This window comes from Accipiter gentilis, chromosome 6 (assembly GCF_929443795.1).
Source record: "Accipiter gentilis chromosome 6, bAccGen1.1, whole genome shotgun sequence".
Taxonomy (NCBI): domain Eukaryota; kingdom Metazoa; phylum Chordata; class Aves; order Accipitriformes; family Accipitridae; genus Astur; species Astur gentilis.
In genome coordinates, this window is record NC_064885.1 from 5226053 (window position 1) to 5249941 (window position 23889).

The following is a 23889-nucleotide window of genomic DNA, read 5'->3' on the forward strand; positions in this document are numbered from 1 at the left end:
TTTTGTATGTATTGAGTCATTTTTTCCACCTCTTCCCAAAAATATTAATCACATCACCTGCAGATGTTTAGAGGATAAACAAAACCCCACCATCACCGTGTCAACCAATGTCAAAGAATCTTAGCACTCCTGTTCATAAATACAGGCTGCCTCACCGTTTCCAAGGCAAACTAACATTTGAAAGGCTTTTCTCAATAAATATGGTGCACTGGATAACATGGTATTCTTCCACACAACTCCCATGAAATGTTCCAACTATTTCACAGGTGCTCTGGCCTGTGTTTTTATATACTAATGGTTCCTTCAGCTGGGGGTAGCCACTTTCAAAAGCAGAAAACTAACTCTACTGACAAACTGCAGCAATATTCACTATTGTTTTACATCATTTTCTGTACTACTTTATAGGTGTTTTCATTCTAAAACCTCCACACGCTTTATAAATATGAATATTCAGAGCACTTGGGTATAGCAGGAAAAGCAACCACTTGCAAGTAGCAGTTTTGGCAAACAAGGGACGCAAACTTGGGTCACACACCACAAAACAAAAAGTTCTTACAAATGACTGTAAAAAGTAGTTTAAAGTAAAAGCCTATAGAATCTAACATTATTACAAGTGATCTCTTCAAATCCTTTTTTAGACACTCTTAGCAACATGTAGATTAACTTAAAAAGAGGCTATATTAGGCTGTTAAGAGTCTTGTAAATCTTCTGTTCAAAACATACCCATTAGACACCAGCAGTGGATTACTTTGCAAGAAAGATGCAATGGAGGATGTCTTTCCTTTCTCTGTCTTCACCTCTCCACAATCCCTTCCTCAGCTAGTTACATTTCTTTCCGATTCCCCTGTATTAAATACGTGTTACCTTCAAACTGCTCAGCTTAGGGGCAATAATTTCCTTTCTGTTCCTTGACAGCACTGACCAGCCCACCCAGAACTTGGGGTTATCACAGCTGTAACTTCATATCCCGAACCTTAATTGTTAGCTGTAGAGTCAGGATCACTCACATGGGCACTGTCAGACTCCGAAAGTGTTGCTTCTGGGACTTGTATCATTTTATTTAGTTTCAAAACTAAAATATATCTTTGTCATAGAACTGTAGACTTGTTAGCCAAAATGTCAGCATCCCCATGTCCTGTTACTCCTATTTACACTGAACAGGAAAACCTGTTAAAGTACATCATACTCTCATAAGTATATGAAAATAAGTATTTTACTCTAGGTTGTAATCTATATCACAACAGAGGCATTTAGGATCAGATTTTTAAAGACTTCAGTGTCCAGTGACACCAACAGGAGGAACAACTGGTTTAAAAATCTGTCCCCAGTACCCCAAGATGGTAAGTTTGGGGCGAAAGACTTACAGATTAACCATGCAGTGCCCGTAAAGTTTCCTGAAAAGAAAAATAAATGAGATGACCCTGAATACCATGCTAGGAGAAACAGGTCAAGATTTGATTGTCTGTATTTAAAGCTGGCTCATGAGCTAGATCAACAGAGGCCTGTTCCTGGGTTTTACTTCGGTTAATCCAAAAGGACCAAACTTAAGAGTACCACTGTTATTCAAGAGGTAGGTATTCCTGAATGAGAGCTGAATTAAGTTCATCGAAGCAGAAACAAAGCCCAACACAGATAATTCCATGTATCGCATTCTAATGTGCAAAACAAGTTTTTTCATCCTAGTTGTCAAAATCAACACAAATTCTGCTTCAGGTGTCTTGACATTATCCTCTGACTTCCAAAGCCAGAGCTCTCACATGCAACAAGGAATATGATATCAGAATTCATTTTGTCAGCAGGAATGTTCTTGGAACTTTTTTCATGGTTAAACAGAGTTTTGAGCATGTAGTTCAATACAAAATGCTCTGTGTTTTTCAGTCATATTCATATCTCACAAACAGCCAGAACATATTAAAACAAGACTTAGTACAGCTTACATTTAAAAACTGAGAATTGTTTTAAAACCTTTTAGGTGCAACACAAGCATAACTCTTTCCCCTTCAATAAAAAAAATAAAAGAAGTCACAGGACAAGAGAAAACAAAGGATGAAAGAGATTTTTCAAAACCCACAGGGGCTCTGCACGCTCGTTTATCATCCATGTTAATAGTAATAAGCTGTTCAAATCCCACTGCTGGCCCTGCAAAATCAGAGTCAGTTTTCTCAAACTCTGATCAAAAGTTAGCAGCGTACCTCCCCATGCCATTATCCATCTCTCCCTTAGTTTATTATTAGTATTAACCCTCCTCAAATGACAGTAATCTGTTTAGTTCCAGCAAAACTTCTATAGCTGGCAGTGGCCAGTGGAATATAGATTTCAGGGGCTTGGGATGTTGGCAGCCATACTTTCCAGCCTAAAGTTTAACTTTCCCTTAGGGCAGCATTTCTTCTGGTGACTGGATGCTGGCAGCTTTTGTGTTCTTCATTAGCCTGCTGATTAACATAGTGCTAGAGAGTTCTCCACTACACCTAACTGCTGTTCCAGCGCTCACTGGCAGATCTATTGTGAGAGATCCTAGAGTAACAATGCAGCGTTGTCTGCCTCTTGCTTTTCCTCACAATACTAGAGATGAAGTACATATGTATTTGCTTTTAAACCTATAGCTACATATCTGATCCGAAGTTATAAGGAAACCCTGATCAAGCAATAACAACTTTAATGGAATTTTGTGAATGAAATTCCCATGGCAACAGTAAGAAACAGAGTGCCAGGAAATACAACCGATTCCAGTTTTCTGTACGTTAGAAGGTTCTAAGCACGAAGAGAAACTAAGAAATAAACAGCAGAAATCAGTGGGCCTACTGTTTTTTCCCCCTCATTCAGCATTTGAGAAACAATCAAAACAAATCAAAAGGCAACCAAAACAGTACTATGGCATCAGGAACAAATTACTAGCCTTCCTAGCGTACAGCATAGACATTTGGCACAAGGGGAATTAGATATACCTGATACTAGCTCTTAGCTTTCTATAAAATCTGCTACTGATTAACATGCAAAGCACTACACTTCGGAAAGGACAATGGTGGGAAGACCTTCCACAAAGGCATCATTTTAAATTCTAAGGCCTGGAAAATTTCAGGCCTCAGGCCACAAACAATGGTGAAGGCTAACACAGCCGAGCTGCAGATCCTGACAAGTTGTATGTACATCACTAGATAAGCTTTGTAACTTTTTAGCTGCATCACGCAGACTATGTAAAATAACATCTGTCAGGCAATAAGGTCCCTCCCTTGTAGGCATTCTGTTCCAACCAAAGGGTTTCTTTCAGAAAATCTTCCCTAAGGACAGTGCTGTGATTTCAGGTACGGAGCAGTAACAAAACAGCATTTACAAGGCACAAGGTAAACAGCAGTAATCTCTCTAGCAGGCTCGAAGCCATCCGCATGAGCTACGACAACAGCGGGACACGGCGGTTAAACCCCCCCCCCGGCCCCAGCCCCGGCCCCCCGGCGAACAAAACCCCATCCCCCGCAGCAAGAGCCCCGAGAGCCGCAGGCTGCAACCCCGGCATCCCCTACGCTCCGTACAGACCTTGGTCGTGCTCCTCCGCTCGCCCAGGCTGGTTGCCCATCTTCGGCGACTCCCCCGGCTCTTCCCCGAGCTCCTCTAGGACCCCGGCGCCCCGCTCATGCTCGGTGTCAGAGGCGGACCTGCCTCTATCTGCTTTTAACGTCTCCGCTTCAGTCAACTTCCAAAGGGAACAAGTCAGCTCCTTCCTAGTTCCTGGCACCAGGAACAGAGGCTGCGGCTCATGCTGAAGCAGCTGTGGCTCTCCCTCCTAACTCATTACAATATTATGCACCGAAGGCCGGCCTGTGCAGTTAATTAGCTGCCTGACTGCTGGAATAAAAGGAGGGGGAGAAAGAGAGGCAGAGAAAGAGCGAGCGAGCAGAGAAAGGAGGAGTGACTCAACGAGCAGGGTAAGCCACCCAGGGGCAGCAAGCGCAAACTGCAGGCGGTTCAAAGAACAGCACTGATTTCATCCAGCCCCGCCGAAGCCAGGAACCCAGCTCCACCGCAGACAAGAACTAAGCTTGGAAACTTGAGCAGAGCTTCAGAGTCCCAAAGCAGCCGTGGCTGCAGGGGGGTGAATGGCCAGAGCGCTGTTTCTAGGCCATACACGAGTATAGTTCAAAATACTGAAATGCCGCTGGGAGTGAAGAGGGGCTGAAGGACCCTCAGCCAAGACAAGCGCAGCCAAACGCCTCCAAAGCAAAGACAAAATTCATTTCGCTCCCACCTGACAAGACCCGAAGCGTGCTTACCATGGAGCAAACGGACCCTGCCCATAGGTCTAAGTACACGGTTGAGCAGAGATACACTTACGCATCTGGTTAAGGACTGCTCAACTAAGCTGTCACAAGAATTAAGGGGACCAAATTTCAGAAATGCTCAGCATCTTCTGAAAACTTAAATACCTGAAAGATACTGAAATAGAGACTGAACTCCGCTGAAAACCTGACCATAACTGTGAGCATAAGTCTCTTCTGAAAAGTCCTGTCTGTCAGATTTGTTCCAATATCTTCTGGGGCTATTCCTGGGTAAGCTCAAGAATTCCCCAGCCCTTATTAGCCTCAACTGGTGCTGAGAATAGTCAGTACATTGCAGGCTCACATCCGTATTATAAAAACAGCGTACAGGATACACTGAGTACTGTTAAAACCTAATTCTCATTGTTGAAGTAAGGATGTGGTGGTTTATTATTCCTAAAAAACTGTTCCAGTGATCTCCAAAATTCCCCTCGTGATAGTTCCTTGCAAACACTGAAAAAACCAACCAAACCTTATAGCCACTGCTACATCTAGAAGCTGCAGCCACAAATATGATCTACGTACAGTATCTTTATCACCAGTATTTTTGACTGTGACTTGTACTGCAAGAGCAGCTGCATGAGGCAGGCCTAACCACAGAAACTGGCCAACAGCCGATCTTTTAAAGAAAGAAATCAAGATGCTCCCCACTAATAAGAGTCATGATGTACATGGGAAACAAGAATACTGAATGACTCCAGCAATCAGTTTCCATTACATGGATAATTAACAGAATCATCTTAACATCTTGGTTTCAACAAGAGGGTTAAAAACAAATTCAGAAATAATACACTAATATGAATCCTAGGCTCAAAACAGATTGGAAATAAAACATAGAGAAATTAATCTAGCTAGTTGTGAATCCATTGTTTCAAATAAAAAAAGACCTGGAGATCATTCAATATGACAGAAACAAAATTTTGCTAATATTTCAATATAACAGGGTGAGTTAGTTGTCAATCTTAAATTTGTCATTGTTCTTGCTCTGACACTTTATGAATGAAGCTAAAAGTTTTCATACAGCTGTCTATGTGGACGACATTAAACAAAACTCCTGTCTACTTCTATCTTATGACATGCTAAGTACAAAATGCTTTGTTTCATGGATAAGCCATACAAGTTCTATAAAAAAGGATCACTGATAGTGCATTCTTTTTCTAAAAGTCATCTTACGGTCTCTTAAGTCTTGTATCTTATTAGGATGGGTACTCGGCTTGCCCTTCTCAAAGGTACAGATACAAATGTCCTCCAACTGCTGTTGAAACATATCTCTAAGAAAAAGAGGTTTTCTTCTATTATAGACTGAAGAGTGACTTCTGCTTTTCTTCAACAGGATTCACCAGAGGGATTGCATTAGCCAAGATAATCTCTTTGGTTGATAAATCCTGGCACTGAGCATTTATTATTTCAACACCTGCTTTCTATTTCTGTAACACAAAAGGGAATAGCGTCACAGGGTCCCAGTACAGTATGGGGTTGCAAGTCCAGAGTAATTATAAAATGTAATCACTGAGTCAGAGCAAACACACCTAAAATCTGCGCACTGTAGAAGAGTCATGACCTGAAGAACCAATCTGTTATTTTTGACAGTGGCACGAAAGATAAGTCAGAACATTCTAACACTGTGATAGGGAAAATGATGTCAGGCGAAAGACTTCTAGCCCAAGTCTGCAGTGAAAGGTAAGGTATGAATTTTAAAATACAGCTACAGCCACAGCCTGAGCAGAAGTCATAGATAAGAGATTACTGTTTATGGAGCTTACAGATCAAACTGAGGAAAAAGAAAAAGGAATAATGGCAAGCATTACTTCTAGCATGGTGACTAGTTAATAAATTAAGACAGACACATGGCTAAATCTTTAGACAACTACTTGTTATCTGAACATTTTACATTATTTTCCCTTCCTCCTCAGTAATAAAGGTATAAAAATGAATGAATGAACAATTTCACCTCTATAAACCAGATTAGCTGGTTTCTTCCTAGGCATGAAGTTTGGCTCATGCCTTTGCACTAACCACTTGTGGGACTGCCAATAAAACCCCACAAACACCCCTTTTCTATATAGTGAGAAGGAGAATGAATTATTCAAGGTGTGACATATATAATTCTTTCAACTCATTAGTCAGATGACAGGACTTAATTGCCAGCCATAACCTTTCCTCGTATCCTACTCTCACAACACAGCAAACGAATTAGCATAAATTCTGTTGAAATTGTAATCCATGCTCAAAAGAAAAAGTGTGAAGATGCCACAGAATGATTTGCAGTGGCTGGATAGCTGACAGTCTCTTCAGAAGGCTAAGGTGTAAAGAAGTTACAGATGCAGAACAGGACCTCCAGAGGCTGGACCTTCTGTGCAAGACTGCACTAAACTGAATGGGCCCCAAGGGTGGACACTGATTATCAATACCAGTGTTCACACTATCATGCTCTACTTCTTCCATTAATGCTAAAGATTTTATGAGCACTAAGTACATATGTAGCAGGGAAAAAAAATAATCTACAGAGATGTGTATATCATGCACAGTAGTAGACCCCAAAGGATTAGAAATGTAACATCTATGTTGAAACCCAGAAAAGCAAATGTATTTTTAACCATGCTAAAAACAATTTTTTTGTTGTAAGCATACTTGGTGAGGTCATACTTAAGTTCATGGCACAGAACTACAGCCTTCCAGGAACCCATCTGAGATGCAGCTGTCAATCCCTCCCTCTTACTTTACAGTATTAAAATCTAATGTAAGCCAAAAGCTGCTGAAAAAACAGGGGGGGGGGGGGGGGGGGGGGGCAATACAAGGAATGCCAAGCCCTCTCCTGATATGCATACTTGTTAGACCAGGCCAGCTTTGCGTTCCTTTCTTGCACTCCCTCCCATTCTTTAAGTGCAACCACAGTGGCATGCTGCCAAGGCATTCTGGCTGTGATACATCTAGGCCTAGAGAATTCGTGTTAAGGACCATTTCTCTTCAAACCAGCTGAAGGAAAGCTAGCTGATAATTAACCTAGGGCAGGTAGTCAACACAAGGTTGTGTTGACTTTGCTGAACAACTTCACTAAAGAAGCCTGAAAACAAACAAAAACAAACTGAGAGATCACAGATTTGTACTATTCCTGGACCATCCAAGCATGCGTCCCTTTGTTTAGGTATCCCTGGCAAGGCTTTTGTGATCATCACAGTTTGCTTACAGCTGTAATGGATCTTCCCTATGTATGTTGGCTTGAGCCCATTAACTGTTAACAATTTAATGAGTCAAGTCATTATAGTCTTTAAGATTTAGCATTTCAGTATCCCCACCACACACTGAATCCTCTTAGCTGGCTCAGGTCCCAGGGTGGTAAACATGTGCCAGCAAAGTCATTCTCAGGGAAAAATACAACAGAGAAAGGGTCTCTATTTCACAGATTGTTTTAACATGAAGTTGCATGCAAAATCTTAAAACACGTTAATAAATTCAGTGCAGTAAACATAAATTGTGCAGCAGATCAGGACAGCAACAAAACTGAAAGAGGTACACACTGCAGACAGTGTTGTCAGCAGAAGTTAATTCTTACTTGTTTAATAATGCAAGATGACTGCAGACAGCCTGCGAATGCCTCTCAGAAAAACTGTTATCCTTAACAGGATCAGGTATCGGAAATCCCAACAGACAGTCACTAAAATGCACTGCACTCATTCCATTCCCAGTTACAGAAGAAGGTTCATACGATACAGCCAAAAACAGAACAAAAAAATAATCATGTCAGTCAACGTTCATATGCCACCTTCAGAACAAGGAGAGAGCATCCATCATAGATCTCTCTAGTTCAGGGAATCATGGGACCGAGATCTCAAGACAACAGAGATCAGATTTTAATGGTAAGACCACTGCTATTTTTTCATGAAAGAACTACTGAGCTCCTCCTGCCCTGCTAGAATAAGTGCCTTTTCCAATTAGAATATCCTACCAGAGCAACATATTTATCCAAGGGGAAAAAGACTCCTGAAGAACAGTTATGTGACACAGTGCCGATTCCAAGACATTCTAAGATGTAGAACTGTCCATGGGTTACAGAAAGAGCAAAGATTAGAAGAATTAAAACAAAATCTAACGTGGCAACAAACATCATGCAGGAACTTTTCCAGCAAAGGCATTACAAGTGAACACATGCATTTGAGTATGCAGGCTACCACAAGGAAAAAAAAAAAATCTTGGTAAGGAAAAATAAGAGAAACTTGAGAACTAGGTGCCATAAAATGAATCTGGAATGCCAAATTTGATCTACCTCAATTCTTGAGCCTTCACTTTAGAGGTGAGTGAAATCTTCTAAAAAGGTGCTGAAACTTAGTCTGATTACTTGATACCCAGGAAAGTCACAGATAGAGGAAGTATTTTGCTAAGTAATGTCAGAGAGGCCAAGGTACAGATTCACATTTGCACCAATATGTTACAAACAACCATGCAGATATTTGTAAGTGTGTGTAGATGCCAGTATGCACATCCAGATACATGTGGAGCTATGGATGTAAATGTAGACACGTATTTCCACATTGTTTTGCATGGTAAATTCCTGCAGTACATCTTGCCTGTTTGAATGACATCTTGACAAAGCAATTATTTTGAGTCTTCCTTTCCTTTTATAACAGTTCTGGAGCTAGAAACTCTTTCTTTGTAAGAAAGAATAATTATGCAAGAGCTGTGTCTTGTACCTGGAAAGCAAAACGCAACTAGCTTTCCAGATGAAGTTTTAAAGCACATTTATTGTTTCTAGGAAACCCCAGATGAGATCAGTCATTTGGTTTCTAGTGAAGTCTTGTGGAACAGAGCGTACCAGTCTCATTAGTGTCTCACACTTGCCTCTATCTTTCACAAGAAAAATGAGACAGTAACAAGACTGAATGCAAAGTGCCGCAACCTTTCTACAAACCTATAGTAGTCCTTTGATGTGACAGATCACAAAAAGCAGGCCCTATCAAGGACTGATGTATGGGAGAGTAAAAGGGCCCCAAGGTCAGAGAGCTGTCCTTCAAAAGAAATCACTTTCCTTTTTCCTGTTCTAATTGGGGTGCATTAGCATCTTCTGAAGAACTAAACTGTCAATTAGATTTTTTTCAAGGATTTTTTTAAAGAAAGCTTTTATTAAAAAAAAAAAAAAAATACTTTTCTTGAATTTTCTGACCATGTAGAGAAGGCTTCTGGGTCTGGATTAAATTCACATTAACCTAAATGGTTACCCCACATCAGAAAGTGACAAACACTCAGCAAGCACAGAAGTTAGCAGAAAGAAGACAGTAAATTTGATAGAGTCCATACCTCACTCTCAAATAGGAATCTTGAAATGACAATTCTATAAATGTACAGGAAGCTCTGAAATCTGTAGTCTGCCACATTTTCAATGTTGATGGGAAAGAAGCGTATCTAATGAGTGAAATGTGCAATAAAACCATATACCAGTCTCCCTTCTAAAATCAACCACCGTTGAACTTGTTCGAGTTCCACAACTGACACCTACACCTTCCCAGCACTAACACCAACACTGGTAGCGGCCAGTTGGCCTCATTTAATTGAAGCCTCTCTTTTCTGAATATCATCACTATCAACGCAGAAAAGCTACAAGCAACTGTTTTTCAGGGAAATCAAGATCTTTCTTTTTGCATAAACTACATAGCAAACAAACAGTGATGGACAAATGGACTAATAGTATGTGCTCTATTAGAACTAGGAAGGAATTGAAGATATACAGGTATCGTATTTAGTCACTGGGACATTAACTCTGACAGTTGGGCAGGAATGTGAGTGACAATTCACAGAAAAACTCATCAAAACGGAGGCTCTCCTTACTGGAATGGAACATTGTTTAAACCAAACTGTTCCACAACAGAATATAATCTTCAGGGCCTTCTATAGCCTTCACGGATTATACCAAATTTCTTGGTATTTTTATTTTACTATTTAATTCACTAGGCTTATTACAAGAGCGTGTTTTGTACAGCTTCATTTCTAAAGCTGGCAATGTTGCATTGTGGGATTAGTAGCTTTTGTCCAGGTAACCTGCAGAGTTCAGAGTCTCAACACTAGATGCCTAGGAGATAGCTGAAACTCTTAATATCTTTGAGTTTGCCTCCTTTATACTTCTGTATTGGCACTGTCTCCAACCATTGATGTTAATCAACTCAGCAGACACACACGGAAAAACAACCCACTTTTGTTGCTTTGAAAATGTATGCCAATTATTAATTTGCCCATTTTATGCATAAAAATAAATGGCCATTTCTGGTGGAGCACAGGATGACACAGTAGGCCAGCCATCACATGCCTGCTGGCACCTTGGCTTCTCCTGGCCTCCGGAGATACAACACATCCCACTATCGTTGTGAGAAGGTATAGCACCTGTCTTCTAACACAGTTTGAGCTTTAGAGAGATGATGAGCTTGTCAGTAAAATACCCAGAATTTCTACAAATAGTAAGTTAAGTGATTAAAGCATCGTTATTGACAGTTTCTTACTGTTTCTGAGGCAAATTCAATATGTCTATATAGATTTAGACTTTACTTAGGAACAAAGAAATAAGCTGATGAAGCAGCCTCAGAAAACAAAGTACAGCTATCTATTACTTACATTTCAAGGATACCTGATACTTCATATTAGAGCTGGCAGGGCTTGATATAAAAATCAATGTATTTGTGAGAAATGGGGATGCCTGAACTATTCTAAATGCTTTCAGATGACGTGCTCACAGCCCAGCCCATTCACACATCCTGGCTGTATCTCTTTTTTAATGTCCAGCATAAGACTTTTTTTTGGTTCCTGTCAAACCTAACAGATAATAGCTGCTGGCACTGAAATAACATCAAGGAAGCACATGAACATGATTAAACTAGACAGCCTTGAGGGAAATTTTCAGAAAGTGCTTGAATTGGGAGTTTGTAGGGAATGAGTGACAGAACCGAGAGCAAGGATTTAGAATGACTTCTAGGATCCATTGAGCAAGTAATTTCACCTGTCTAAACCTCAAATTTTCCATTTGCATACCAGTACTACCATGCAATGCTCTTCCTGAGAAGTATATCATCACATAAGAAGCTTTGAAATTCTCCGTGAAATTGCATTATTTAAGGTGATTTGGCTTGCAAGCCTCAAAGGATCAGAATCTGAAAAGTCACAGATTTCCTATAATCCTGAACTTTAAGGAGAGGAGAGTCCTAGTTTTGCATGGAGATATAAATTTCTCTATTTACACATTTTAAAATAATTTATTTACTATATGGCTCCATAGATTGGATAGCTTTACAAGTACAAGCATTGAAGTACACGGTTTTCAAGCTTAGTGAACTCTTCCTCCTGTTTTGCAATTTTTCCAACTCTTTCATCTATCGAAACATTAAAAGCAATGCAAGAGCTCTGTAAATTTGGTTTTAACGTAAAACCAAATTGCTACTTCAGGACAGTACATGGAAAGACATAACACCGTGGATAAGGAAGCTGAATCCAAGATGTTTATTCCTCCCTGCGTGTCATTTCCCATTATTTGGGATTTCAAAACTGCCAAGCAGTTACAAAGCCAAACATCACAGCACAGAACTTCCAGCCAGAATCCATCTCCAGTTTCATTTGCTCAACTCCACTTGCCAAAAATGGAGACATGAGATTGGCCTCATCTCCCTTTAAGTCGCTTATGATTTACTGCATTAGCTTCCAACAAGGCAGGCAGGGGTTGTTATGTCAGCAGAAGGCTAGAATGAATAACTTAAACTCCACCAAGGGCAGCATACAAACAAGCCTATTCAAACAAGCAATCTTGATGTCAATTATTTATTATCTGCAGCATTTGGAACACGTACTATTGCTCAAGGTCAACACACAAGTGCTGGACAGTCACACTCAAAGAATAAAGAAACCGAAGCTTTTTTTTTTTATTTCCCTACCTTGTTTCTTTTAATTTACCTTACACGATACCATAATACCAAGTACCACCAGAGTGTGGCTGGAACTAATATAATATAATTTCAGTAAAATAATCAAATCACTCTCTTGAATAACAGACTAAGAAAGTCCCATCTAAAAAGCACACATAAGGAAGGGGGTTGGAAGACGTGATGTCTGCAGTTAAGACATGAAAGGAAAATACAGAACTGATGAAGGCAATCAAAGAAGCCAAAGAAAGTGGTTTCAGAACAAAATTTCAAGATCTACACAGTTGACTATGTACACAAACATCTGTACTTCCCAGCTACAGGAACATTCTTACTTAGATTAGCTCCACAGTCAGTTAGCATTGCAATGTAGTCTTGATAATCAGTGACTATTTGGGATGCCGTTTCAATAAAATATAGAAGCTGAAACAATGTTCTCTCCTTTCCTACTCAATGTTCCCAGGAACATGTACCCTCTGTCATATACTATTTGTAATTTTCCTCTTAGCAACAAGATACTGTATTGTAATATGCCTATTGGTATTTTTTCACAGTGTGGCAATCTAACAGTAGCATTCAGATTTGTAACCTTGCTCACTAATATCTAGCACTTTTCAGTGGCCGTGATAGCAACATATATTCTCAGAATATGGCCAGATCTCCAAGCACCCTTTTGGACTATGGAACCGCTGTGAAAATTAAGATATGTAAGATACATGTCTTTTTATATACATACCTGTAGATAGCTCCTATAAGACCTGTGACAGTTCTCTCTAGGTTAAAAGGAATTTTAGAGGGGTAGGACATATATTCTTAGCATTTATCTTTGCAATATACATAGTTCCACACTTGGACTCTTTTCACCCAGCACTAATATTCGCATTCATACTCTACAAATGTTGATGCAAAGCAATATATAAGGTCAGATCTACTGACGTAATTTAAATTGGCAAAACAATATCCAGATGTAACTTGACCTCCATAAGCCATTTTACCCTTTGTATTTAAAGTAGTCATTATCATAAATCTTACCCTCCCCCAATCGCAGTTATTATACATGCATGCAGAAGGGGGCTCTCTATTCCTGTGCTAGTATTTTTGTATCTGACATATGTATTCCATTCTGGACTCCCTGCAGTGCTGTTTCCCTGGCTGCATTCCCAGGATCCTATGCTGCATCATCCGTACAGGTTTTCTTCTCCCCTCATTACTCCTCCCAAGCATCTTTTGCCAGCATCATGCCTCTTTATTGGCTGGTGAATCTCAAATGCCTTTGGATACAACTAGTCCCTATTAAATTTGAGGATTTACACACCAATTAACCGCAGAACAGGATCTGTCTTTGGGTTACTGTGAAACATTTATACTGTTACAAGATGCGTAATTTTCTTTCAGGGGTGGAAGTATGTAAAGATTAATTTTTATTTATTTTTTTTTTTCTCCCCAGAAATCCCTTTCTGTTTAGTAACATTGTTCTGTTACTCAGCCAAACCCTGCAGAGGCTTTGACAAATAGGGAGGTCATGGTCAAATTTAATAAGATCTCACATTCCCTTAGAAATGCCACCAGGGAGCAGACAAAAGCAAGCGTTTGCTGAGCTCCGGGGGGAGAGCAGAGCGTTTGCACAGAAGCCCTTGGTATGCAGATGGCGTCGCTGCCTTTAGAAACAAGCTTAGATTTGAAACCAATGGGAACAAGCTGAACGCTGAGGGAGAGAGCATGCCACAGCGTAGCTTGGGAGCACAAGTTATACATGAAGATGCTAGGGCTGGCTCTTTGTTCTCGCGCCTCTGCCGTGTCCCAGGAACAGCAGGGTAACAGCTCTGCCCATTCAGCAGAGGGAGAAGAGACGATTCTATTCACATGTAATGAAAATGTAAACCGGAAAGCTTTCAAATTGATTTATTGCTCTGCGAGACAGCGGGCTGCGGCCCGCTAAGGCCAGCCCTGCGGCACAGCACCGCGCAGGCCGCGACCGCCGCGGCCCGACGGCGCCACCGCGTGGCCGCTCGGGGAGCGACCGCGGGCCGGGCCCCACGGGGCTCAGCCCCCCCCTCCACGGCTCCTGGAAGCAACCCCCCAGCAGCTTCTCCCTTTTCGCTTCGGATTACGGACTTGTAAGCTGGTGCCCCCCTCCCCGAGGTGGGGTGTAGGATGCAGTGAAAGGCCAGCCTGCGAGGCACAGTATGTCTCGTCCTATATGCCGAGTATTACAGCCGGTAAGTTACAGCTGTGCTACGGCGGGGGCATAAGGAAAACTCAGCCAGGATCTTGGTCACGGCATATTTCATATAAAGTAGACTGTCTTCCAGAATCCGTGTATCTACCTGTGCTGGGCTTCAGTCGACTCTCAGCAAGCTCAGAAATCGCTCCTGTTGTAATGGTCTTCCTCAGCCTAGAGACTCCAGAAGCTGCTGCCACCCCTGGTTTCGTCAGCATGTCATCGCTGCTTGCCCTTTTCAGCTGCAATAGAGATCGTGAGCAAGCAGAAGATTAAGACCTTGAATATTCCCATCAAGTAGTTCAAAATGCAAGGTTCCTGGGAGAAAAGGAACATTTCCATAAAGTAACCCAATGGGAATATTGCTTTGATAACCGTACTAAATAATTTATCAATTTCTATATTTGTTTTGCATTCTAGATATTGGTGAAGTGGGTTAAGAGACACTACTGTTTCAACAGTGAAGAATGAAAATGGGAAAGACCATTCAAATAAGCAAATAATTGAGAGGCAGGGAGAAAACAGTTTACAGGAGCAGACTACTGGCAACTCCAGCTTCTCAGATCTTGCTCTGAATAGCATTCATCGTATTTCCTCACTGGTTTACATTTAGTCAGGTATTTGGCCCTGTGCAGGTAAGTGCTAGTTGCAGAGCCTGACACTCCCAGCAGGTCAAAGCAGCAAATAACAGGCCTTAATCTATCAAAAAAAAAATACTAAAAGTATCTGCTGGTTCTTGTCTCTCCACTCAGGATCATGCAGTTTTGCCCCAATGGTGACCTTTGATCCTCTGAAGAGACTTCTGAGCTATTCCAACAGCAAGCAACCACCAGTTCCTTCCCATGTTTGCCAAACAGGAGTCACCAAACTTTGTGGCATCATAAACTAGGGTATCTGACATGAACAAAGAACATGCTGGAGACCAAGCCAAAAATCTGAAAATCATTTAGCTGAGGAGCTCAGCCTGCCACAATAAAACGCAAGAGCGGCCAGTGCAAGATTAAACACAATTACCAATTGGAAATGCCTTGTCTTAAATGTTATACGATTTCAGCTATTTACTCTCCTTGTTTATTGAAAAACAGTGAACAAAGATGGCTGATTATCTCATGGTGGGACCTAATACTAGTTGTTTTACTAGGGGCTGTAGGACTCAGTAGAAGAGAAACTGCAAAGTCTGTTCACAAGAAAACATTTTGTTCATGTGACCACCAAGGAAATAATTCACAGAAAAAAAGATGCATTGGTTTTCAGAACAGATAAGCTGCAGAATTTTAAAAATAAATATTGACACATTTCATAAGTTTAGAAGAAGGTAAACTATTTGTTTTACAGAGTATTTTACAGTATGTGTTTTTTAAAACATATTAGTGGATATCACTAATTGACTTAGTAAGCCTTATTGGACATGAGAAAGCAAGGGACCAAGGAATTTGCTGTGTAGTCTCTTTTGGGAGGGGGATTTCTAGTAAAGCAAGTCTACTCTAAATGCGTACTCAAGAAATCCGTGCAATACAAGCACAATGAACTTAAGATTCAAGGAGAAACACTGAAATAATGTTGTTTCAACAAGCCGAAGTAGCAGTTTATCTCAGAACTTTGGTCAGCTGCTTTCCCATTTGTGTGCCTCCATAACAGTCTGTGTACCTCTAATAACAGCCTCTAATGTCAGGAAAAATACTTTTAATACTGAAAATAAAAGTATTTTAAAAGACCAAAGCTCTGGAGAGTCTCCCTAGAGCAGTACTTTTTCTATTCTTTTCAGTTTGTGGTCACCTAAACTGTTTTCACAAATCAAAACCCTCTTCCTTTGAAGTTGTCCAGTGACACCCAGAGGGTCCATGAACCGCAGGCTGAAAACCACTGCTCGGGTTAAATGAAAGGAGAGCACAGAGCAAGCACTCCCCCCTATTTAGCAGTGCCTGAATGTAAAGTCTTAACGCAAAATGAAGTCTCTCAGCTCCAATTCTTTCTCTCTTTCATCTCTTTCTCTGACTCAGAGTCTGTGGTTTCCTGGACCCTGTGAGCATGTAAGTTTCAATAGCTAACGTGTTGATCGGCTCCAGGATACCAAACAGCTAACATTTTGCCTTCTGGCAGAGGTTTTGTCAGCTCACTCTTCGGAGCAGAATGGAATAATCTGGCTTTCTGACCTTTAGAGACTTCTGCAGTCTCTACAGTAATTTCTTCAATGTGCCCTCTCCTGCAGCAGCAACTATGGTGCCTTTTTCTACCCCGTTTCTTCAAGGAAACCACGTTGATGATCTTGCATTTGCTGATGATCAACATGTTGAAGATATTAGCTGTAATTAGGAAGAAAGCCCTCTACATTTAACACCATATACAAATTAATTGTATTGGATTTCCTGATTAGTCTCTTTGGTAGTATTCCTTCAGAGATGCTTGCTTCAGCCACACAGCACATACTGCAATGACAAACATAACCTGCCTGGAACACTGGGCTGAAATATCGTATTGATAAGATGCTCAGAGCATCTAGGAGTCTACAAAGCAAGTTAAGTAAATTAATCCTTCACTCAAGAAACAGTGACAATTAATGAAGTTTAGATCTCCTCTTGATTAAAATGCTGTACCACGTTATGTATTGTTTACTGAACTTTACTATTGGAAACAGTTACAAACAGGAAGCCCATGGTCTGTTTTCATCACTGGTATCTTGGTCTGTATTTGGACAACAAGGTTATTTTTGTTTGCTGGCTGCAAGGGTACAGATGTAGCAGCATTTCAGGTGTATTACTCCATTTTCTTAAAATTGCTTTGACAGAAGTTCCTGCTATTTTTGAAATATATCTGTATAGAAAGATAGGATTCATAAAATGTGTGTTCCATTGCAAGTAATCTCTTTTGTTAATATATTTTGCCTTGAAGAAAGAGAGGCACAGATTTTTAGGAAATCTGGAAATCCATTAATAAATCTCTTTCAGTTTCTTTACATGTGTAACAATCCGTTGAACTAAGAATTTGCCATTTATTTTTCTCTGTCTTCAAAGTTAAAGCAATTCCCTCACACACAGACAGTGTAAGAGAACCCGCTCATACCTGCTACAAATACAGTGTCTCCCCCATCACATGCCAAATATTTTTCAGAAACGTGCATTAGTCTAATACACAACACAATTATAATCTCCCTATGCTTAAGACAGTGGTCGAGCCCACTCCAAGTCTTAGGGTCCAAGCTTTAACCTGGAACAAGGCTATAATGCTTGCATAGTCCCTACTGGTTAGTACCTTGCTGAGCCGAGATTCAAAGGCTAGTGAAGTCGAGGACTTGGATGTCTTCATTCCTGTTGAGGTGGTGGAAAGCGATTTTCCTCTGTCAACCCCATGAGTCCCTTGCTTTGCCATTGCACTCCAAGGCCTGGCAGTACTCTTCATTTTCTTCCCCAATAACTCAGTCTACAGACCCTAAAAAAAAAATTAAAAAATTATATATATGTATACACAGGCAAAAGTATAAACTGTCTTTATATCATCTGAAAGAGAGGCAACAGAGATATCTGGCATCAGTTGAAAGGCTGAAAATGCCGTGCTAAACTTTATTGCCTCTCTCATACCCATCAAAACTCAGCCTAGAGAATCCCTCACAGTATAGGCTGCAGACACTTATTTTTCATACTGACTGGTAACATGAAACACCATAGAAGGACCACCGACTTTTGTTGGGACTACGTAAATCAGAGACTTCTGTCAGCCACAGCAGAACACCTGTGAATGCTGAAGCACAATGAAAGGGTAACTGAGAACACTGAAGTCCACAGCAATTGAAGACAACCTTGGGATAAAAAGAAAACTACTTCTCTCACTGTTAGATCCAGCATCTACAACTGAAATAATACTCACTTTTAAAAGTCACACGAGAAGCAAGTTTCCTCAGTTCTATGGAAAATATGATATCTTTAACTTATCAGTCTTCTAGAGAAGCAGCAGTTGATGTTGCCATAGTGATAAAAAGATGTTTCACAATACCAAGTTTTACAAAACACGGTAAAAAAAAATCAACTTCCTTGCAAACAAAAATCCAGATCCACTATTCCTCAGAGAGAAACTTATGCAAGACAGAAATCCTGCCAGGAATCAGCAAATCAACATGAATTCCTTTTTTTGGATATCGCTGAACAAATTCAATCTGCCAGCAAGAACAACTAGTCTGTTTCTCTCAGTAGGTAGACAGCTGCCAATTAAATCGCTTGTTCAACTTTTGTAGATCTAAAGCCATAAATTTTCACGAGCCATTGCCCAATCCAAACCAGGAGCAGAATAAAATAATAAGTTGGATTTTTTGTTGTTGGTTTGTTTTTTTTAAAGTCCCACCAGCCTGCTGAGTTGGGAGTTGCAAGGAGGGGAGATTGCCTGGTATCTCCCCCACTTCAGTATAAGCAACATTTTTCTTCTGCAGCTTCATTTTCTAAAATAGACATAGGATGTAGCTGCGTATCACTTTTGCGTAGGCAGAGGCTAACTTGCTTCTTGTCTGTTAAACAAGTAACCAAAAGATGTACGGAGAGATAAGCCCAGTGTCTCAGCTAGGGCAATGTGCTCACGGTAAGCACACACTGTTTATCATACTGGAGTCCAGCTGGGCCGGTGTGAACTTGGACAGCAACCCTTTGACAGAGATGCCGAAACAATTTCTTTCTGGCTGTCAGTACAAGGGCTTAGGTCACATTTTGTATCTCATCATTTGCTTTATACTTTATTTCACATTCACAAATAAGAACACTCACTGAACTCATGAGAAACAAATCTGTTTGGGGCCAAGTCATATTCAACACTGACAGCACCTTCCAGGTGCCATGATGGTCTATTTAAGGAGTGTTTTGCTGCGCAGAGGCAGAAGGGAATGTCAAGTGCTCTGCTGCTGTCTTACAGAGAACAAAGCTAGCAAGTGACATTTCCTCTATTTATCCTTGGTGCCTCTTGCACGGAGGGCTGTCTACTTTCTCCACAGCTCTAACCTGTCATCTCCTAAATAAAGAAATAAAAAAGTTACTAGTTATTATTGCTAAGTATAGCCATGCCTCTGTTAAAATTCTTAACACGTACAGTGTAGAGCCATCAACTGATCTCATTAGAGGAGAAAGCAGAGTAATCTTTGTTGATGATTATGCTGATCACTTGGCTCCTTTTTTTAAAAACACTGACAGATACGTAAGCTATATTACAACAGATGATATTGTTTAGCATTCCCATAGTTCATGATCTACCTTAGCAAGCTTTGGCGCTTTACGTTACTGAAACTATTTTTTTAATGGGCATACCGTTCACTGCATTTATATGCGTGAACAAGCAACTACACATGCAAACTACCTTCCTGATTAGATCTCCAAATTATGCAGATTCTGGTTTTTGTAGATCCAGTGGTTGCACACGCATTTTGCTTTATTACACCCTCTGGATTTCTTCATAACTGTATCTCATACTTTCCTGCCTTAAGCTGTACAGATGCTTTCTTGATATCCTAAAGAATTTAATTTTGAGTCATCCATGGCATTTTAAAGTTACAGTGGAGTGATATGCTCATTAGACCATGATGTTAGAAGTAAAAGGATGAGGTACTTAAAAAACCCAACCAAACAAGAAACCATAGCTCAAGAAATCTAGCCAGTAGCCTGAGGCAAACTAGCTTTTTCATGTAATGATAGCTGAATTACGTGCCATGTGGATTTAATAATATTTTACTACGCCAAGCAGATGAAATTAAAATTGAAAAGCACATATTTGGATTTATTAGTGTTTATTAGTTTTCCATGTATTTATATGGGAATCAGCATTTGTAAAAGATGGAAATAAGGCTTCTCATGTATTTGGCCAACCTGAATCTGCACTGTAGAATAAAGATTTCAGTCTCTGAAGTGAGATCCCAATACTTTCCACAAGCCTTATATGTACTTCAAAGAATAAAGCAAGGTTGCACGCATCTTAGGTTGCTTTCATTCCTAGGTAGGTAACAGACATTTGAGTTATTAAAAGTACTGCTTCAGAAAAAGTACGAAACAAAATTCCCCCCCCCCCCCCCCCCCCCAAAAAAAAGAACAAAATTCCTGCTGTTCTTTGATGAACGCAGGAAATCCATTCTCAGAGTCAACATCAGCTTTTCCTCTCCTCCAAATTCAATTTATTGCATCACAGGAAAATAAACAACAACAACAACAAAGTTTCACAGAAGTTGTGGGCAGTTGGGACAATGGGAAACCCTAGAAATTCAGTATCATGGAATGGCTCACGGACTGAGTTAGGTAGCTGTGAACCGTCAAAACATTAACTTAGATATATAAAATGCCTGCAGCCAGTTAGCATGAGGAAACCTAGCATTAGCAAAGAGAGGTTTCTCTAATCCTTGCGTAAAAACAGCACATATAGGGACAGTTTATAATAGATTGTATTTTAAAATACAAATATACAGCTTTTATCTAGTTGTCTCAAAATACACCATTTTTTAATATGTGAATCATTAAAAACCAACATAATTTTTAAATCTGGAAAGACAAAAAAGCACTTGTGGAGAAACAGATAAGACGACTAAATATGCTGAAAAAAGAAAGCATAAGGACAGAGTGCTACTAATACAAGCTACAAATATAGAATCATTTAGGTTGGAAAGGACCTTTAAGATCAAGTCCAACTGTTAACCTAACACTGCCAAGTCCACCAAATATATCAGATAATAATGACTGCAGTTTTTGAAGAAGCTCAGGTTAAAAGACACCTCAAACATACCCTTCTGTCCCAAATCTTAAACAAGGCAGTAGTTTGTCACAGCAGTGCAACAACTAAATGGCAGCCTCTGCTTCCTTGATGTGATTTTCAGGCCAAGGCTGGTAACAGTAGCTTGCAGAGACCATCCTTCTGAGCCAGCAGAAATTACATTGCAAGTAGCCAATCATGGCCAGAAACTATCCTTGAATGAGAGCTTGGGAATGGGATCACCACTAACTTATCACAGCTGAGTGGATCTTGGAAGACTGTCCCTTTCACAAGTCAGGACAGAGGTAGTATATATCTACTTGTATTGTAACTACTATAACAGGGTATATCGTTCAATAATACCCTTTTGCACACAACCTTCCAAGCCTTGTATATCTGCCTTTCTGCATCTGTGAAACTGTCACCAGGTAATGGCTCCCAGGGGCGTTAGTACATATTGATAGAAGTCTACTGTATTTTAACTAAATATCAGCATTTCCTTCCGAAAGGACCCCAGAGAGATTATGACTTGATCTCTAGGCTACCCAGAGAAATCTGAAAGAGAAGCAGCCTTCTACAAGAGATGCAACCAAGGTGCTTTTGCAAATACAGTGACAAAATCACTAGTGTTACACCCATTATGTTTCAATATGTTTCAGATGAGACATGCTTCTGCTCATTCTCCTGGAAGATGACTCGCTTTAAGCAACGCCTGGAGCTCTATGATTTTATTTTTAATTTCTTTCTTCACATTTCACAGGGAACTTTCCTTAGGAAGCAAACAGAATGCTGCCATCCCAAGATTCAAAGTCTGTCTTTCTTTGGCATCAGCCAGAGCAGGTCACTAGCAGGCCATAATTAAATTCCTGTAACATGCCCTGCCTGGAGCTGTACTCTGAAAACATGTAGAAACTGAAGATAAGCAGCAGCTCCATGTTGAAATATATGGAGGTTCATGCCAACAATATGTTGCTTCAGAGCAGCAAAATCATTGCCAGTCACTTCCAAACTGCAGGAGTTGGGGGGGGGGGGTGGTGGTGGTGGTGGTGGTGGTGGTGTTCGTTTTCAAAATCTTTTACACTCAAAAGCACTGGTCTCTGAATACGCCTTTCCTCTGAAACAGGTGCTGCAAATGAGATAATCAGAGGGTTTATAAAAGTGTAAAGCTGGTCCTGACAAAGCTTTTTCTCTCTGTAATCATCAGAATTCCCTGCAGGCATCAGAGTTTTTAAAAATTCAGGCCATGCTATATAGTTCATCCTTTCTTGCTAGTATTTTTAAAGGGTATTGGGAAAATTTTGATGGGGGCTATTTTGGCAGTTGGCAGAAGTTTTACAGTGGAAAGGTAGTCCATTTTACTTCAAATTTCATTGTTTTATTAAAGATTGAGAACGTAGACATTTCTTCATTAGTCCACACACATTTATTAATAAAAATCTTTAGAACCAGTCTAGAATTATTCCCATTTTATGGCTAGAAAAACTGGATTAAGAATTTATCCTCACTCTCACAGGCAGTCAGCATCAGCAGAAACAATGCTAGGTCTCTTGGATCTTAAGACTTGGCTATTCATCAAAGGAATAATTCACCAGTCCTGTAGAACAAACTTCTAGGAAACACATTCTGCTGACTATTAAAAGCTATTTTACTGTGAATAACTAAAAAGAATAGAGTGATGACAAGCAATATTATTTCACAGTCAAGAAACTTAGCAGTTACACTATTAAGTATATAAAAATTATTAGTGTATCTGCAGAAATGAAGCTACATAGGAAAATCCCTGTTGGGGGCTAGAGATACAAATTATCTGTACCCCACATAGTTTACACAATTTACGTTTTGGTTCTCATGTCTGTGCATAACGCTACTCGTTCAACAGGACAGTCAAATTAAAGCAGAGTCATTCAAGTTGCTTTGGGAAAAAGAATGAAAAAAAGAATTATGAAAACTCATTACTAGCTCTGGAGAGTAATGTACCAGATGGCACGTTCATTGAGACCTGTGAATGCCCAGCATTTCTGAAAAATGAGGTCAGAAGTACCAACTTTGCAGATAGGAGTCTCAAAGGACAGAAGTCTGTGACACTGGTGGGTTAAAACCCATAGTCCCCAGTGCCATTTTCCTGTAATTCAGTTACTTTTCATTACATCAAAAGGTCAGACTATTCCAGAACCTTTATTACACATTCTCATGAAATCAAAGCACAATTTTCTTCTGGTTCAGGTTTGTTGGGGTTTTTTTAGCATGTAAAATCTGCATCATGCTTATACTATTTTCCTTCCAACCTAATCAATCTCTGCTATTTTCAGACAAACTATCAACTGGAACATAGAAATATCTAACAAGTTCAGTAAACTGTAAAGCATTTTCTAGTGGTGTGTAGGAAGCTATATGGCAGGATAGCCAGCTGGGCTAAAATAGAATTCTTTTCTGCCTTTCACATCAATTCACTTTAAACAACAATTTTTAGACTTGACAGATGCTTCCATATGACTCATCTTGATTTCTTAGCCAGTATCAGGAATCAAGCCAGGGTCACAAACCAGGGAAGTTGGTAAGTCCAACACAGTAACTGGTAACTTGGAGATAGAAGGCACAGATAAAAATCTATTTGGAAATAAGACTGGGCTAACAATAAAAACAAACTGTTTACTCTCTTTTGGTCATCTTTAGCAGCTTTCCTTAGGCATCTGCTCCTTTCAGCTGTGTAGTATTTCTGTATCTACCTCATCCATCCTCTCTTTTCTCTCGTTTCTGTTAC

General features: G+C 40.1%; 1 protein-coding gene across 3 annotated transcripts in view; it reads right to left on the minus strand.

Annotated features, from left to right (window-relative positions):
• The window catches only part of SPECC1 (sperm antigen with calponin homology and coiled-coil domains 1), a 90339-nt gene that overhangs the window by 61045 nt on the left and 5405 nt on the right, over nucleotides 1–23889 (minus strand). The window contains exons 2-4 of one of the 3 annotated variants that reach the window (XM_049802587.1): nucleotides 20258–20380; nucleotides 17673–17849; nucleotides 14530–14665 (exon numbers count right to left, since the gene is read on the minus strand). In XM_049802587.1, the coding sequence (XP_049658544.1) occupies nucleotides 14530–14665; nucleotides 17673–17819 (283 nt within the window). In that variant the 5' untranslated portion in view covers nucleotides 17820–17849; nucleotides 20258–20380. Of the gene's footprint in view, nucleotides 1–3531; nucleotides 3831–14529; nucleotides 14666–17672; nucleotides 17850–20257; nucleotides 20381–23889 lie in introns of those variants that run through there. The other 2 variants (XM_049802589.1, XM_049802588.1) reach the window with 2 other exon arrangements.